General features: G+C 34.0%; 1 protein-coding gene across 1 annotated transcript in view; it reads left to right on the forward strand.

Annotated features, from left to right (window-relative positions):
- LOC105178012 (lysine-specific demethylase JMJ25-like) overlaps positions 1 to 14,323 on the forward strand; it is a gene marked incomplete in the record, with an annotated part of 17,785 nt that extends 3,462 nt beyond the window's left edge. Inside the window, 9 exon segments of the mRNA XM_011101347.2 lie at positions 1 to 503; positions 2,836 to 3,165; positions 3,301 to 3,990; positions 4,349 to 4,421; positions 4,510 to 4,595; positions 6,646 to 6,765; positions 12,607 to 12,683; positions 12,756 to 12,793; positions 13,991 to 14,323. Coding sequence (XP_011099649.1) covers positions 1 to 503; positions 2,836 to 3,165; positions 3,301 to 3,990; positions 4,349 to 4,421; positions 4,510 to 4,595; positions 6,646 to 6,765; positions 12,607 to 12,678 — 1,874 coding nt within the window.

An 18,395-nucleotide genomic window follows, 5' to 3' on the forward strand; every position in this document is an offset into this window, starting at 1 on the left:
AATCTGAATGGAGATCTAGAGAAAGGGGTATAATTCCATGTCCTCCTCGGTGGCTGGGGGGTTGTGGTGAAGGAATACTAAAACTGAACTGCATCTTTCCAGATAATTGGGTCTCTGAGTTATTGCTGAAAGCAGAAGAGTTAGCCAGGACTCATGACCTTCAGGACTTGCCTAAAAATTTTGAGCAGAAGTGCTCATGTTTGAAGTTCATGGGTGAGAATGCAATTGACAGTGATAAATTACGTAAGTCAGCCTCTCGAAAAGACTCAGAGGACAATTTTTTGTACTGTCCTACGGCTAAAGATCTTCAGCATGACGATTTGAAGCATTTTCAATGGCATTGGTCCAAGGGCGAGCCTGTGATTGTTAGTGATGTGCTGGAAACTACCCTGGGTTTGAGCTGGGAACCCATGGTTATGTGGCGTGCTTTTCGTCAAATAACGAACAATAGACATGAGCAACTACTTGATGTAACTGCAATAAATTGCTTGGATTGGTGTCAGGTCTGTTTACTTGTCTTGTAGTTCCTCTTATTATTTATTCAAACAATAGAAATTTTGAAGTCTTTTACATTGTATACGGTGTGTGGGATGATTAAACTAGTAGAACTTGATATACATACTTGGAAGTTCTTGTTTTTGAAATAAAATAGTTGATGAGTTTAGCTGAATATATATTAAGTTTTAGGTCATATTGTTTCTGGTTGGTGCTCTACTGACAATCTGATGTATTCTTGCTCATCTTGTATGCTTGTCTTGATCAGGCACTGCCTATTTCGTACTGTACATGTTTGTCTGCTTCACCTTTGGACAACTTGTTTAGAGCAGTTCTCTTTTCTTTTTCTCTTTTTTAATAAGTGATTCTCCACTCTCTGTGTGTGCTTATTTTTATAAATAACAAACCAAATCTATATATTTGATAATATGTTTGATGTTGAATTTGTTACAGTACTATCAATTTATTTAAGTTTATGTTTCATATTAGAAACACTGAATTTGAAGTAAAGAAGATGTTTTTTGATTAGAAATTAAAAAGGAAAAATATATTATAACAAGAAATACAAGCATTTTGGAAAATATAGAAGATAGAGAAAAGACAGAAGCTATAGGAGAGAGCGGAGAAAAGAAGGAAAAAACCGATCCGTTGGAGACACATGTCATCTTCTTACAAGTAATGGGGTGCCCCAACACTACTTGGAAGGCCTCATGCACTCAGCAATCTTCAATTATAAATAGTATATATTTTAAACATTTTATAATGTTTTCTACGATGATTATAAGTATCTAAGTGAAGCTTTTAGATTATTGATCACCACTTATAGAATTTTGAAGCCTATGGAAGTAGACTATTGAGTTTTTCTGTTTGATGTGATACTTTTGTTTCTGCAACTATTAAGTCACTGCATCTTTGAAGACATTATGGGTTGTATTGTATGTGGAAACCTTTTGTCCAAATTGAGAGAGTCCATCATGAAATCATTTCTTCTTAGATTAATTAAGTAGATGCTAGCCAGGGTTTTATGTTGAATATTCTAGTTCAATATTCAAAGGTGGTTACCGTATTTCCAATCTGCTGAAAGGTTGGTGTCGTTGTGGCTTGTTTCATCTTAGGACTTTTTTTGCCTTGGTTTCTTTTGTTATCCCATGAAATTATTCAGGGTCTAGTCAAGAGTTCCATACTAAGTTCCGATTCCTTGTGTTTTTATTGGAAGCCTTTTGGATTGGGTCATATTCACATTATCATTTTATTTCAGAAGGCTCATCTTGGAAACTCTATTATTCTTTTATTTTGAATTTGTTAAGTCTTGCCAGCATAAAGGTGTATATTTCTTATTTCTTCGTCCGCCATTTCTTTTCTCTTAGTATTTTCTTTGATATTTAACTTTCTATTAGCTGCACAAAGAATCCCAGGTTTTTCTTGATTCCTGTGATCTTATATGTTACTCTACATGAAAGTGACTGGATCTTTGTTCAGGTGTTTACTGGTCTTCTTGATGGTGTTAGGAGGCGATTATTGTGTTAGATTACTTGTTGAAAGTTCTATATATCCTATCAGTAGAATTAGGTAGTAATATCTCATGCCTTTTTATGTGATTCAGTTTATATGTAATTGTGGGATCAATCAGCTTTGTTTCAGTTGGATCTTGTATCTTTGAAGAACTTCTGCCAGCCTGTCCTAACATTAATTCAGTCAGAATTTCAGAACCAATGCTTCTACATAGATTTATAGACTCATGCTGTTGCTTTATCTTTTATTCTGCTTTCCAATCATTGACATCTTGCTTAAGGACACTGCCGTAGTATAGATAATGTAATATTGGTTAGATAAGATACTGATTCCTAGCTGTAGGTGAGATGATTTCTGCCTTGCAGTATACTCTTAAAAAATATAGTAATAGTTGTTAGAAACAGCTAACAGGGCCAGTCAAACAACATATAATTATTTGAAATCAGCTTTAGATCCAATATAGAGATACCAGAAAAATGGCTGCATTAATGCTGGTCTGATGTATTATAGGTTTGATTGAATCTTCATTTTCTCATGAAAATCAGTTGGGTATGTGATTGATATCTGTGTACTTCATCCTATTGGGTACAATCATTCTTCAGAATTTTCACATGAAATGGTTCCATTTTATTTCATGTATAAGTTGTTTTTTTCTACCTGAAATTAGCAAAAAGATGCGAAATTCCTGTTATGCAATACTCTTATCACAAGTTCTTGATCTTGTTTTCTTCATCCAACTTTATAAAATTTTATATGTTTTTCATTTTTTTATACCATGCTTGTAAGTTTTAATGATGGAACAATCACTAATTTTTCAATGTCGAGCAGGTTGACATTAATGTTCACCAGTTTTTCAAAGGGTATTCAAAGGGTCGGTTTGATAGTTGCGGTTGGCCTCAGATTCTTAAGTTGAAAGACTGGCCTCCATCTAACTTGTTTGAGGAGCGATTGCCTCGTCATGGTGCTGAGTTCATCAATTGCTTGCCCTTCAAAGAGTATACACATCCTCGCAGTGGGTATCTGAACCTTGCTGTTAAATTACCAGCAAAGTGTCTGAAGCCAGATATGGGGCCAAAGACATATATCGCCTACGGAGTTGCTCAGGAATTGGGACGGGGAGATTCTGTAACGAAATTACACTGTGATATGTCTGATGCGGTACGCCCTCTTCTTTGGCTTTGTGATATTTTCCTACTTTTGATTTAAGATGGTTGGAAACTCCTTTTGCGTTTTGGCTAAGTTGTCTGTTACACTCTTCTTTTTCTTTATTTCTATTTTATATTTGTCTTTTAGGTGAATGTGTTGACACATGCAGAGGCAGTCAACCTCAAACCTGAGCAGCTTTTAACCATAAAAGAACTGCAAAACCAGCATGCCGCCCAGGATAAAAGGGAACTGTATGGAAATAAGCACATATTAAATGGAATGGAACAAAAGCAGCAAAGCAGTGAAAATGAAATGTCCAGATTGAATAAGAAAGCATTTTCACAGGCTCTAGAATCTAATTTGAAGAATGAAACTGATGAACTGATGGATTCTCATTTGGCAAATGGAAATACACTATACGAGAAATCTGATGAAAAAGCAACCATGGATACTCTGATGTTGGAACAGAAGGGTGGTGTTGTAGGGACACAGTTGGGTCTCTGCATGGGACATAATAAAGCAGATACCACTACATGTAATGTAAAATCCAGTCTCCCAGTGGAAACGGTGAGAAATAACGACTCTGACGTATCAAGTCATGATCAACAGAATTTTTTGGAAGCTCCCAAAACAGGTGAAGAAGGTGATAAAGGAAAGTATAGCAAAGTGGAAAGTAGTAGTACTTCAGTTTCTGATATTATGTCAGAAAGTCTTGGGGAACCTGAAGGTGGTGCTCTCTGGGATATTTTTAGGAGGCAAGACGTACCAAAGCTGGAGGAATATGTGAGGATGCACTTCAAAGAATTCCGGCATATCTATGGTAATCAATTGTCGCAGGTAATTGTTACTTTGGAAAATTAATCTGTTTGGAGATTAAGGACAAACAGTCTTCCTTGCCTGTTTGATTAGATCTTTATGAGCATTAACAAGGAAGAATAAATCTTGGTGAGTTTTAACAACCTTAAGAGTCAAGGAGCAGCTTAGAGAATAGAGAAGATGGTAGCCCTTGAATCATTACGTGATTATGTCTTTTATGTTTAGGGAACATTTGTCAACATGATTTTTATGTGTATATGATATAACATTTACTATCTCATGCCATTTGTTGTCTTGTTTCTCTGGGTATCTGGATATCTGATGCCAATAGTCCTCTTGCATGCATGACATTTCTTATCTGCGTTTGTTTTTACTACAGGTCGTCCACCCTATTCATGATCAAACTGTTTACTTGACAATGGAGCATAAAAGGAGACTTAAGGAGGAACATGGTTAGCTTTCCCCCTTAATGCAGCTAATTTATGTGACTAGTGCAGAAATAATGCAGTTTGATTCGTTTTGTCTATTGTTTTTGCATAGGAATTGAACCATGGACTTTTATCCAGAAACTAGGTGATGCCGTCTTTATACCTGCTGGTTGTCCCCATCAAGTTAGAAATTTGAAGGTAGATTGATTTCTTTAACTGCTATTGTTTACTGATTGCATAATGATATAAGCGTTTGATGGATAGTAATTTCTGCTTTTCAAGTTTTACAGTTAGTTTATCCAATTTTCATTATTCGAAAAACTCATTTATCTTCAGTTGTAACTTGATGGAATTTGTATTCCCTTGTAACCATACTTAACAAAATTTTTGTGTACGAATAAATACATTTATATATATATATATTAATTTATCTTGTTCCAAGCTTAAGCATATAATTAGATGCGCTCTTGTTCGAAGAATGGTTGTCTTTATTGCATATGAGTTTTGCATGAAGTTGAGAAAGGATTTTATCACCATCGTTATCCTACATGACAATTTATTCATGGTTTATCCTAGATTTGCGTTATCATTGGGAAGGGATTTGATTCAATTAAAAAAAATATATATTATATGAAAGAAGTATGCAGACTAAATTAGATTTGGAAAGCGTATATTTGCAATCGTAAAAATGTTGGATGGTGAATCAGTTGAAATTCATTCAATATGCACTGGTTTGTGACATGTTCTATTCAGAACTTGGGTGCTTCAGTTAGTGTTTGTAAAAGCTTGTATATGAGTTTGATCAAAATAGTTCTCTTTCTATTTTCACTTACGATAACACATTTTAGTGAAAAATTTTGTTTTCCCTATTGTGTCTATTTATAAATAATTTTTTGAATAACTAAAATTCAAATTGGTTTCTTTGTCATAATCATTTCTTTGTAAATTAACTGAAAAATGTATTGGACTTAAAGCGTTTGTAAATCAATTTTTTGGTTTAAACACAAGAAAAAGCTAAATATGTAAGCCAAACCCCAAGCTAATACTAGTGATCCATTCATCTGCTTGTGGAGGGTACAATAATTTAGATTTTGATGTCATTTCATTTTTTAACCCAATTACATATGTTAACCTTAGTTTGATGTTCAAGAAGTTTGCTAAAAGTGGTTGCTACTTAGTTAGAGCTTGCAGTAGGTTTTCATTACAATTAAACCTTTTAATAAGGACTTAGGTCATGTTCCTATCTAAGTCAAATATTCTGGGACCAGCTAACTAACCAGAAATAGTTTCTATATTTTCAAACAAGAACCAAAAGGCCTTATAAACCATTCTCAAAATCGTTGGCACTTAATGTGGGTTGGGGTGTTAATCTAGTACATGACATGCAACTGGGTTGGGGCATTAATGTCGATCCCGTGGGCAGCCTGTCCAGTGAATAATGCCACGGGGTGGTTTTGGCACTAATACAAGTACCCAGGTGAAACTCCTTGCTTTGTCTATGTTGTGTACTAGCGGACTAGCAATAAATGCCTAAATCCTTGTTGACAGCATATGAGATAGGGCTATAATCATTCAAAATAATATCACTCGATTGAGGTGGGACATCAGCTTATGTGCTAATGTTCTGCCTTGCTAACAATTAATTGGTCATACTGAACCTAGTGTGAATGCCTCCCTCCTAGTTAATTGAAAGTGATAATTATTAAAGTCATTACATGGCTCCTTCTGTCTATATATGGAGTTTGTTTGTGTTGGCATAACTTGGTTTCCACATGGTTTGATTTCTGTTTAGTGTAACAGGACGATTGAAATGCAAGTTGAAATAATTACTCTATAAGTCCTGTCATAATATGATTTAGCATATGATTGGACTGACCCTAAATCAGGTTGAGCACGAACCTTTTGAAATAAAAATTTGTATTGCCCATAGCCTGAGGGTGGAATTAAAAGATAAATCTAATCTAGTTTAAATTTACCCACAGCTTTAAACAGTTGAACAAGTTCGGGCCATTTCTCTTAATCAGGGAAGGCAGTTAAACACTGTAGCTAACATTGTAAAGTAAAAATTGCTAAGATTATTTCTCTTGCGCACAGCAATGCTTATCTAATTCTGCATCTATAATATATGGTTGTAGAACAGGCAATTGCTTTTTTGTTGTCATTCGCAAATTCTCATGAAGATGAGTAGGTCTTGAATCTGTGAATCATGGCTAACAAGCATTTCATTTATGTTTTTGTCTTTCACCAGTCTTGCATAAAGGTAGCACTTGACTTTGTCTCACCTGAAAATGTACAAGAGTGTGTTCGGTTGACAGAGGAATTCCGTGTTCTTCCACAAAATCACAGGTCTAAGGAAGACAAGTTAGAGGTATATTTTCATCCTTTTCTGTGTACTTAGCACAGTGCATCCGCATTGCGCATTTTGCAATGTTTTTTAAAATATAGATATATTAGCTTTATGTAAAAACTTATTAAATATTATTTTAATTATTTTGATTAAAGATTATGAATAAATACTATAAACTTTATTCAACTATATGCAATTACTTTTAGTTTTTAAGACTATTTTTCATAAATATTTATGAGGAATAATTTTATCCTTTTGTATGTGAATAAATTACATAACTTTGTTAAGAACATACTGAGTTTTGTACTTATTTTAATTGCAGTTGACTTTTCTCCATGCCTAAAATATATATTTATGCACAAAAGCTAGATAATAAACACATTAATGCACACATAAAAAAATACTGAATATTTTTACTTGCTTTAAAATAAAGTTTTTATTGCTAATTTGTTTTAGTAGTTCATTTTATCATTGTAATGTTCTATTCATTTCTTTACACATACTCATCATATTTTTATCTATGCATGCCGAAGATTGAAAATTTGAAATTTTTAGAAGTAGTTTCAATGGGGAGTGTAAATCTTTAGGAATTTCAATGCTCGGAACAAAATACACTTGGAGCTGAATCTCAATGTTATAAAGAAAGTATGATCTTTATTTATGCCGGGAGACTGGCCTCCTTGGTTCCTAATTGGTTGACACTTTAATGGACTGCAATGCTACTTTTCGGAAGGATTATTGTGATTATTTGGAGGATAAGCCTAAATATCAGACGCGATCTCTTTTGCAGCAGGGATTGTTAGTCTATGGACATATTCAATGCGAAGCTGCAATTAGAATCTTGAAATATATGAAGGCGCCCTTGGTAAAGGATTATGGTTTAGAAGAGATGGACACTTGAAGACACAGGCAGATTATGCGGGCTTTAGAAATGATAGGAAACTACCTAAGGGAACTACAGCTTTATAGGGGGAAACTTGTGAACTTGGCATGGTAACAAGCAGGCAGTAGTTGCTAGATCTAGTGCAAAAGCTGGCAGTGATGCATACTGTTAGCAAGATATTGCGAGTAAGTTCTAAGATATTGTGGCTAAAGAACGTAGTGGAAGAGCTAGAATTCACTTACAATGAGCCATTGCCTATCTTCCATGGGATAACGGGGTTGCTGTATCTCTAGTACTCATGTTACACGAGAGAATTATGATGAGCCAAATGTTAGCACTCTGTTTACTCCTTCTTTGGAACAGTTTGTGGATAATTTGACTAAGCCTTTAGGAGCAAAGCACTTTACACTCTTGTGTAAAAAGATGAGCACATATATCGTTAAGCTCAATGGGGAGTGTGAGAAGAATTTATACATGATTTCCTTTTTTGTCTTGTTTATTCTAGATAGTCAATCAAATCCTTTCCTTATTTGTAATTCTATTGTAGTTCCAACATGTATGTTTGTGACTAGTATATTCAATAAAATCATGCCTTCGTATTTTCCTACACAACAATTATTTCCTTAATATTCTCTTACTATCATCGCATAAAGTTGGAAAATAATTCTAACAAGAAATGTGTATTATAATATAGAATAATTATGAAAATAATAAAGGTTAAATAGTATAATTGGTCTCTTATGTTTACATTTAGAATCATTTTAGTCGATTAAGTTCATTTATTGACTTTAGTGTTCTTGAACTTTAATCTTGTCTCAATTTGGTTCCTTTGACCATTTTCCAGAAAAAATGTGGCCGGAATTTGACTTTTTGGAGGTTAAAATGGTCAATTTAAGTATATTTTTCTAACTTTAGTCCCTTAAGTTTGTAAAATTGTCAAATTAGTCCTTTTTTCGGCTGAAAAATAACTCTTTTATATTTTTGTGTGCTGAGTATGATGTAATTGTCTTATGTGATAATGAAACCTTTGAGTTCTTGTAAACATAGTAAAAAAATATTCTTAACTTAAAATCAATAGTCTTTTCCTTTTCATCATCAAAAGTTACCAAAAATCAAAAGTTATGGACTAGAATTTGTAAAAGTTATACAATATGGAAATATAATAAAAAAAATCTAAGTTAGTATTTTTTATTTTAGGATTTAAAGATATATATAAAAAAGTTAAATCTTAACAATGTTTATTAAATATTAACAATTGGGGTTTTGAACAAAAAGTTGTTGGGATATACTTTCTAACTATATTTTTGGTGGATTTATATATATATATATAATTGATCTTAAGACATTTTATGGAACTATAAATTTACAAAACCTGTTAAGATGAGTTATATATATATGAAATTTGCGAAAAAAATGTACTTAAATTTTACATTCCACTAACTTTTTGTTGGAAACCTTAATTGTTAACATTTAATAAATATTTTTAAGGTTTAACTTTTTTAGACTTATCTTTAACTCCTAAGATTGAAAATTATTGACTTATTTTTTTTTAATTATATTTTCAGATTATATAAGTTTTATAAAATTCATTCATAATTTATGATTTTTTTTTGTGTAACTTCTGAAAATGAAAAAAAAAAAGATAAGATTTGCTTTGAGTTAAGCAATATGTTATAATTTTATCCACAAAAGGCCAAAGTTTTTATTATTCAAATAAGATAACAAAAATTTATTTTTACACATTTAAGGACTAAAGTCAAAAAACAAACTTAAAGCATATTTTTGTTGGAAAATGGTCTAAGGGACCAAATTGAAACAAAAACTAAAGTTTAGGGACGTGAAAGTCAAGGAATGAACTTAGGGTGCGTTTACTTTGATTGACAAGCCTGAATAGCACTAATAGAATAGGTTTGTCAAGCGTTTAGTTCAAAGGATAAGGGCTCGGTGTTTGTGGTTGGGCCTGGTAATTTTACTGTTCAAGGGGTGCAAAAAGCCCATAATGCCCATGATTTTGCACTCTAAATTATTGGTGCCCCCAAACTACTCCAGCTGGGAAGATTTATTGTCCTCATATGTTAGACAAGAAAACACTACATTTTTGGGGAGTGAGCAGCTGGTGAACTTACGAGTTGTTGGACCAGGTAGAGATTTTTTTCCCCCTAAAATGTTGAACAATGTACCGGCGTTTTTTTTTGTGATCTAATGATTTTTAGCTTAATGTGTTTACTCTTTTTTCTGAAAAGATTTTTTCAGTTTATTGAAGTCGAAGGCACATAGGTTTTGCGCAGAGATCACCTAGCTGCGCCTTAGTCGAGTCCAAAAAAATAAAAATCATTTTCAAAGCAAGAATCACATGATACCAAAGCCAAAAGATTATATGTTTCAAACATTACCAACCTGTGCATACTACCTCCAATATCCAGAAAAAAAAAATCATAGTTTGGATTTGCCGAACGGTAATTTAGGCTCATACTTGTGAAATTGGGGATTTGAAGTAACAAGGGTGTAAAAAAGACATTTGCCCTTTGAAAATAGTTTATCCACCAAAGTAAACAAACTACACAAGGTAATTTAGGCTCATACTTGTGAAATTGGGGATTTAAAGTAACAAGGGTGTAAAAAAGACATTTCCCCTTTGAGAATAGTTTATCCACCAAAGTAAACAAACTACACAATATAATCAGCAAAAGAAAATCCTAGAAAGTATACAATTTATAATTAATCTCGAGCATTTCTATCGCACATTTAATTCATATTTATCTTATCATCCATTTAATCAAACACTCAAAGTAAGACGAGGCTAAGGGACTAAAGTGATTCTAAATATAAATTTAAGGGACCAATTATATTATTTGTCGGACAATAAAATTATCATTCTTCTTAATTTTTATAGTATTAATTAAATAGCACCTATACATTAAATTAAAAGTATTATAGAAATTATAAATGCTCAATGAGCCGGAACTTGAGCTTTGATACCCTTGTATTTGGCTAAAACTCGGTTCACAAGATTGAGAAAGCGTGAGCATGAGTCATGTCAAATTAAGTTAGCTCACTAAGCTTGCATGTCGGCTCAACTCATTTTACACCCTAAATCCTAGTCATTGGTTTCCACTAGTTAGTAATTATTATTGAAGCTCTATTTAACTCTCAGATATAAGTATCATTCTTTCGTATGTGTGTGCTAGCCTATTTTGGCATGAATATGCACTTGTTTCCAGTCGTTAGTGGTTTGAACATAAGCCTTAGATGCAAGGTGGATCCAGAAATAAGACTTAGGGAGGTCCGATTAAGTCAAATAATTGTTATCTTTTTTCTAGATAAACTTTTAGACAATGGTCAAAAAATTATATTTTGATATATATAAATAATAGAGTTAAAAAAATACATCATCTATTAAAAAGTAAATGCTCAAACCTTTAGTGCGGGCAGAAGTTTTTAATGTTTTAACTAACATGTCATATTGATTATATTTGATAAATTTTATTTAGCAAAAATTTCTAAGCTTACTAAGTTGTAATACTATTTTGTTGATTTTTGAAACCAAAATTACAAAATTGTACGTTATTAAGCTAAAAAAAATCAACTGAAGCAACTTGAACAGAAAAAGTAACAGTAATTATATATTCTTGAAAGCACATCAATAATTTAGTGTAGGTATGCAGATGGCATACAATATTAATTATATGATAACTTTCCTCTATATTCAAATTTCATTCAACTTCTTCAGTTTTTCTATAAAGCATTTAGTTAGGTGATTTGTAAGAATCTCCTAGTTTGGTGTTTCGAAATTTCAATAGAACTGATGTTAAATACATGGTCTTTAATATATTGTGGTTGATTTTCATATTTGATTGTTGGGTTAATTCGATAAATAGTAGTCACATAGATGATAATATAAAACCCTAGTCAAATTAATTTTCATGTAAAAAATATAAATAGAAAAAAAAAGTTCCAAAATTAAACCACTATTTTTCTATGATGTATTCTTTTTCTTTTTCTTTTTTTTAGTTTAGTTAACTGCAAGAGATGGTAAGAAAATAGCAAGTATAATTTTTTCATTTGCACGTTCACAACATCAATATCGTCACTTCAAATAATTATTGATATATATAGCACTAAAATTACCTTACCTATATGTCATAATAGATATGAAAGTTTAATAAGTCATTCACATGATTTTTATGCAGGAAACTGATATCAATTATTAAGTAAAAGAAGAAAAATCTTAGGATTATTAGGTTCTATGTGTGCCATCTTTTTGACGCATCTACCTGTGTATATATTATAACAAAAATTTTGTTATAACGTCTAATGTTATTTGTATTCTTGTAGCTCTAAATGTATTTCTTTTAGATCATTGAGGGGCCGCATTTATTACATATGTAATATATGTATATATATACACATCAAATAGGTTATACTTATTTTATAAAATCTTGAAAGCGCAGCCGCCTCTACATCCATACTTGCTTAAAGGAACTTAATTCTCCGATATAAGTTGTGTTTTTCATGTGGATGTGTACATGAGAGTATGCGCTTGCTTCTGTTTGTATGAGAAGCAAGGATTTAGCATGGCATATGGTTATGGTTATGTGTATTCGAGTTATCTTCCTATTTCATATTATGCTCCTGTCTATATCTTGTTGTCTGTGCTATTATGCCTTACAAAATGAATATATGATATGTTTTATTACGGTTCAAATTCCAGTACTGGCACTTGACACCCACCCAATGACGCGACATGCATGTTTTTTTTTTCCCCCAAGTTTAAAGGAGTATCTTTTTTTGGCGAAGCTGATGCCTGGAGACATGCATGTTTCATACATTCATATTCAAGTACGATAAATAATATGCTAAGATTCTTTCCATATAAACATCTTCTCAATCATATAAGTGCACAAGCACTATAAAGCTTTGTAATGCACAAAGAGGAAGATGAGTTGGAAGGCTTTGAAATTTTGATCTCTTCTGTAAAGGTGAAGAAAATGACTCTTCATGCAATTGGACAAGCTGTGGAGGATTTGGAGAAAGTTTCCAGGCTCAACTAGAACTGGTAATCTTTTTACTCTATTGTTGCAAGTTTTGGTGCAAAATAAACTTTGATCTTTTCTTTATTCCTATCCAGGGGACCAAGAGTTGTTGATACCTTTTGCCGATAGATAGGTACTGGAATGTTCCTTCATTTTTTGAGTTTAAAAATCAACTGCTTGATCCTGACTGATAAATCTCATTCAGAAGATCTTGTGGTTGTGTGCTTCGAGTAGTATGATTTTGATGCATTTATAATCTAGCAATGAATTGATACAGTATTGATGGAGTTAGGAATGCTACGAACATCTATGAAAGTCAATATACCATCTCAAGAGAGATTAGATGTTTGCATGGCTCCATAATCAACCGGAGGAATATGTTGGAGTTCCAATCTTCTTTTCATTATTGGATGTGGTAGAAAAGAAGACAGCATTGAATGGAATGGGAAATATCAAATTAAAACGATGCCCTACTCATCCAACTCATTTCTTCTGTTATCCAATTCAAATTTGATATGTTTAAAGTGAATTTCAGGATATGTGAAAGCTACCCTCATTTAAGTAAGACTGGATTGTGTGTCAATTGTGGCATATGAAGTTACAAAATCACTTGGTCCTGGACAAGCACTAGTTCCTTTAATGTAAAAATGTTACACTAGACCCAATTATCTGAGCTTCTTTGTAATTGCTCTATTGTTTTTCCCTCTGTCTGTTTGGTGGTAGTTTTTTCTGTATATGTTTTTTGTCCCCATCCTTTTTGATCAATTCACCTATTATGTTTCAGTTCCTCAAATGGTTGGAATATCTAATTCCATTGCAGTGGGAGTGGCTAATATATATGTTTGAAAGATAGGATTATATTGCAAGTAATGGTTATCCTGAAAATGTATAATGCTGATCGGATTGCTAATCAGCTAAAGAATGGCAATCCTGTTCCCTACTTCTGGAATATGTAAAAATCCCACCTTATGATTATGTGTTAGCTGTACTTCTGTCACTGCTTGAGATGATTTACTTTTTCCAACTTATGAGAAGTAGCTAAAATAAGGTTCGTGGTTTGTGATATGATTGTCTGTGCTACAAGTACAAGGTTTAGCTCTAATTGCTAATGTTATTATTGGAAATTCTGACTTGGCCGTAAAATGAATGATTGATCTATTGTGATTGACCAGTTGCAGAAGTTTGTCTTTGATGGCCTTGAAAAGTTTAAAATAAATTATGAATCACTATGATGGAAATATGACTGGTAATCAGTTAGTGATATTTATTGTGCTTTCATCAAACCATTTATCCCTGGTTTTTGGGTCCTGAGATCTTTTTCTTTTGGCAGGTATGCTTATGGCCATTTGAAGCTGCAAGTCGTGGCTTTTAGTTTGTTTTTCTTTAACACGATTGACATTTGCTTGACCAAATGGAGCTTACCTGTTAGTTATGTACTTTTGACCTGCGTTACTGATGCTTGTTGAGATTGAGATGAGGAAAGCTCCAAGAATGTGTGTTGGTTGACAGGCTGTGGGTTTTTGTTTCTTTAGTCAATGGAGTCGTAGAACCGTCTGTAGTTCCCAGACCTTAAATTGATTTGAGGAGTCCAAATGTTGTAACAGATGACTTCTAACCGAAAATTTCTGTGGTAAATCAAGTGCTTTCTCCATTGGCACCGTCAGCTGTCTGTTCGGATAGTGCGAAAAATTAGATCATCCAATATTACTTGTACAAATGTCCCGGTTGATCTGAAAATTACATCACCCTCCTTACTGTTTCTACTAACATTTAATCTCTTCTCATAATTACTTTTTATTGATATTTCTTCAAACTCCTAATGTTAAAGTTGGTGTGAATGTCTTGTTAAAAAAGAAAAGGTTGCCATGAATGTGTATCATTATTCATTTTGGGATGTCTCAAGGGCCGCCTTCCCTCTAGGCCTTTTTTATTGCTCTGTACGGCTTTGGGCCACCTCAGCCAGCTACCTGCCACCCTTCACCCTTGGCAGATGGACACTGAGCTTCATGGAATGCTTCCAGACATGTTTCATAGTCTTTAGGTGTGGGTTTTCTGTCTTCTCATTTTAGATGCTTTATGTATATGGTTCTGTATCTGCTGGGTGCACATCTCATCCTTCTAACATCTATTTGTCTCAAGTTTTTTATTTTTTGAGCCTATTATAGAGGGAAGGAGAGAATGAGTTATTGTACCGTGCTGTATTGTACAGTCATGAGCCTTGCTACTGTCCTCCCCAAAATCTTGTACGCTTGCTCTTGCAGTTGTAAACAAGCTTTCTATAACCTGCTTTATTGATCAATGAAATGATTGCTTTTCGACGAAATTGAGTGCATTCTTTTGGTTTTGCTATTTCGTTTCGCTATTGGCTTTAGGTGGCATTCAACGAGCGTGTCTTTGGAACTTTGTTAAGCCATTGGAAAAACATAGTTGTTCCTGTCGGACTATTAGCCCTATGGTTTCTTCTTCTTGCATCGCAAAAGGCTTCTCGTGAGAGATTGGATGGAGATTAGGTCGCATACAATAATATTGTCTCTCAACATCTTGTCATAGTCTTAGCCATGTTTTGTCACATTTTATATTAATTGCATAACCAATTCATTTGTGACTTCAATAAATCTCTGTGCACAAGGATTAAAAGTAAAAACATGTTAGAAGATATTATTGACTATCTCTTTTTTTTTGGTGATAAGGTTAAATTTGACACTGCAAAACAAATTGACTTCATTTCACATCCCAAAACATATTTCCTTGAAGCTATCAAACTTTAATAAGGTTAAACTTGTCGTTTTGCAAATTTTTTAGGGGAGAGAAAAGAAATTGTAATTTTAAAATTAAGTGATAGTGTGATGATTGTATAATTGTTCATAGTAACAGGGATGACAGTGTAATTATGACATTTGATTATCTTTTAAATTCCATGATTTGTAATCATGTCGGAAATGTTGCACTGCAAAGTGACCTCAAGTGCGTAATTTGATAAACCAAATGAGAGGAAAAGCGTAATTTACTAGGTGTTAATTGACGGGAAGAAGAACCAATTTTCCCTGCTAGTGCGTCTCACATAAGAGATCCAAAGCAAATAAGTGACTAGATACAAGGACAAAAGATGTAACTAATCCTAAATTTTTGATTGGGTTATTAAAGCCGTTCGGATGCCTCACTCGATTTAGTACGGTAATACTACCAGTACCAGCAGCAATGGGTCGCTTCGCTCCTCACCCGTAGCTACCCCCCTATTGGATATAGCTTCAAGACGGATAAGGATAAGGCTAACTACTAGGCATTCTATATAAGAATTTTTAACAACAGAAGCTCCTTCCTGCGTTTAACATATACACACAACATATATAAAAATTATTTATTTTAAAAATAAATTATTTATATATGAAATACAATAAAAATCGATATAATAGAATTTGAAATAAAAAATTCAGCGCTCATATAGGTACGTACACTCCAAGCAATGCAGCTTGGCATAGAATGTGAAAACAGCAGAGGAAAGTCTTCCAGGAGTATGTTTTTTGAATGAAATTCAGTGAATCACAAGCAACAATCCATTTTCAAACCCAAATCACCAATATACAGGGATAAGGTTTTGGCACCAAGAACGGCTACCTCATCATAGCAGTACTCCGTTCCTGCAGTAATGCCAAATGAAAATCCTTGGGGCCTCATCAATCGACACAAACCAAAACAAAAACAAATGACAAACACGAAACAAATGCAAATGCAAACTTTATAAAACATGTCTAGAGCAAATGAATTAATTATAGCAGGACATTTTCGACCTATAAAAGTATGGATTCGTTTCGAATGAATTAATGATCCTTCTTCTAATTTAATTATATATGGAACACGTCTCCTGGAAACTCAATATACAGTTTTCTTGATTGATCGATCGATGATCATCAGCCTCCTCAAGACTCGGCATACTTGAGGCTGGAGCAGCAAAGCCACCTCCTGCCCCCGGACCCCGACCCCTTGGATAAACGCCCATCCTGTTTAGATAATGGCTCGATGTCGCTGCCGCTGCCATGGGGCGAGTCATGGCTATCCTGGCTGGGCTGTCCTCCTCGTTTCTGGTTCAGCGCCCTGTCGAAAATCATGGAATACTGCCCGGCTGCTGCCGGGTTCTTTACGTCCCATGATCCAAATTTGGGCAGTGCAACGTTCTCCTCTGATCCTGACATATTCGAGACACGTAAAAAAGAAAAAAAATATATAGATGTATATATGTATATATGTATAGGTATATAACAGATGAAGGCGAAAAGGGCAAAGAGTTAATCTAATTAATTTGTTCTTGTCTTCTCCTACGCTCAACTCTGTCACCCGTTCCCTTCCTTGTTTTCCCCTCTCCTCTTTCTGTCTGTGTCCCCCAATTCCCGCCGAATATGAGAGGGTACGTGCGTTGCATGTATAAATCTAAATAAAGTTATAGCTATCGCTGCGTGTTTGCATGGTTTCAGGAGCATGAACGGTGTAAGAGAAAACAGATTTGTAAGATTTCTAATTTAGGATATTGCGTGCAGCTCATCAGGTTTGTTGATTGTAGTTTGTCTGGTTCTTAATTTTTGAAATCGAACATAGAAAATTTTCCACCCCTTTATGTCATTCTGACCACTCATTGTTTGTGGAGTCCAGCAAACAAAGGAGCAATCTCCAGTCAACATCAAAGAATCTATGGAAATATGAGCCAAAATTTCTTGCCATGCACCATGTATCTATTCAAGGGTCATGCGAGAAAATTTCCCTAAACTCTCTTCTTTTTTTTAATTGATTTTTTTGTATTTTTTTTAAAAAAACTCAATACACCCAACTCATGTTGATCTGTCCCCTTAAAAGGACTATTTTTGGTATTTATTTATGTTACTGCTATATTTATATGGTTTATACATAGCAAATTGCATGTTTGGCATCACTAATACAAAGGATCTTGCATGTTTGTACCATGCTTTTACAGCTCACCAAGTTTGATACAGTATAAAGTAGTATAGTTGCAAAGTACATTCGTCGTTAACTTTTTAATAGAAAAATCGGGCAGTAAAAAAAATGTGCTAGAATTGCTTTTTTGTAGGCAAAATTGCAAAATTAGTCTTGTACGTATAGGGCTGATAAAATTAGTCTTGTAAGTATTGGACTAACAATTTTGGTTTTGTAAGTTTTAGTTTAGTAGTAATTTTTAGTCATTCCGAAAAAAAATATCAATCAGAACTTAGGGTTCCGACTGGCAAATAAACTCAACCTAAATACGTGACATCTTACGTGGATGCTGAGTCGGCTTAGTAGGCGGAAAATGAGTCACGTGTAAAGAAGAAACAAGGGAAGTCAACTGATTGGGAGACCAAGATGCATGTGCACGGTGCTACTGATGAAAAACTGATCAGAGGGATGCGTGCGCCGTGGGGAGGCGAACACATGGATTGGTGGCCATAACAATGCTGTCACCTTAATTAAGATGGACTGAAGCAATTGGCCCCCGGACACATTCTCAATATACATATCTTATTTCGACGCAAGTGTTTAGCCACTGTATCTCTTCCGTCGCTAGGCTACAGCAAGTCCCGTCGCAAAGTTTACGAACATGATGTCCGTCGCACGTTCATGCCGTTGCACAATGATGACATCTAATGTATATATTTCGTCCATCACTAGTCTGCACCAAAACCAGTCGCTAGTTTTTAACATTTATTGTTTTCCGTCGCAAGTCCATCACAAAATTGTTATATATATAC

Source organism: Sesamum indicum, linkage group LG15, assembly GCF_000512975.1.
Source record: "Sesamum indicum cultivar Zhongzhi No. 13 linkage group LG15, S_indicum_v1.0, whole genome shotgun sequence".
NCBI lineage: Eukaryota > Viridiplantae > Streptophyta > Magnoliopsida > Lamiales > Pedaliaceae > Sesamum > Sesamum indicum.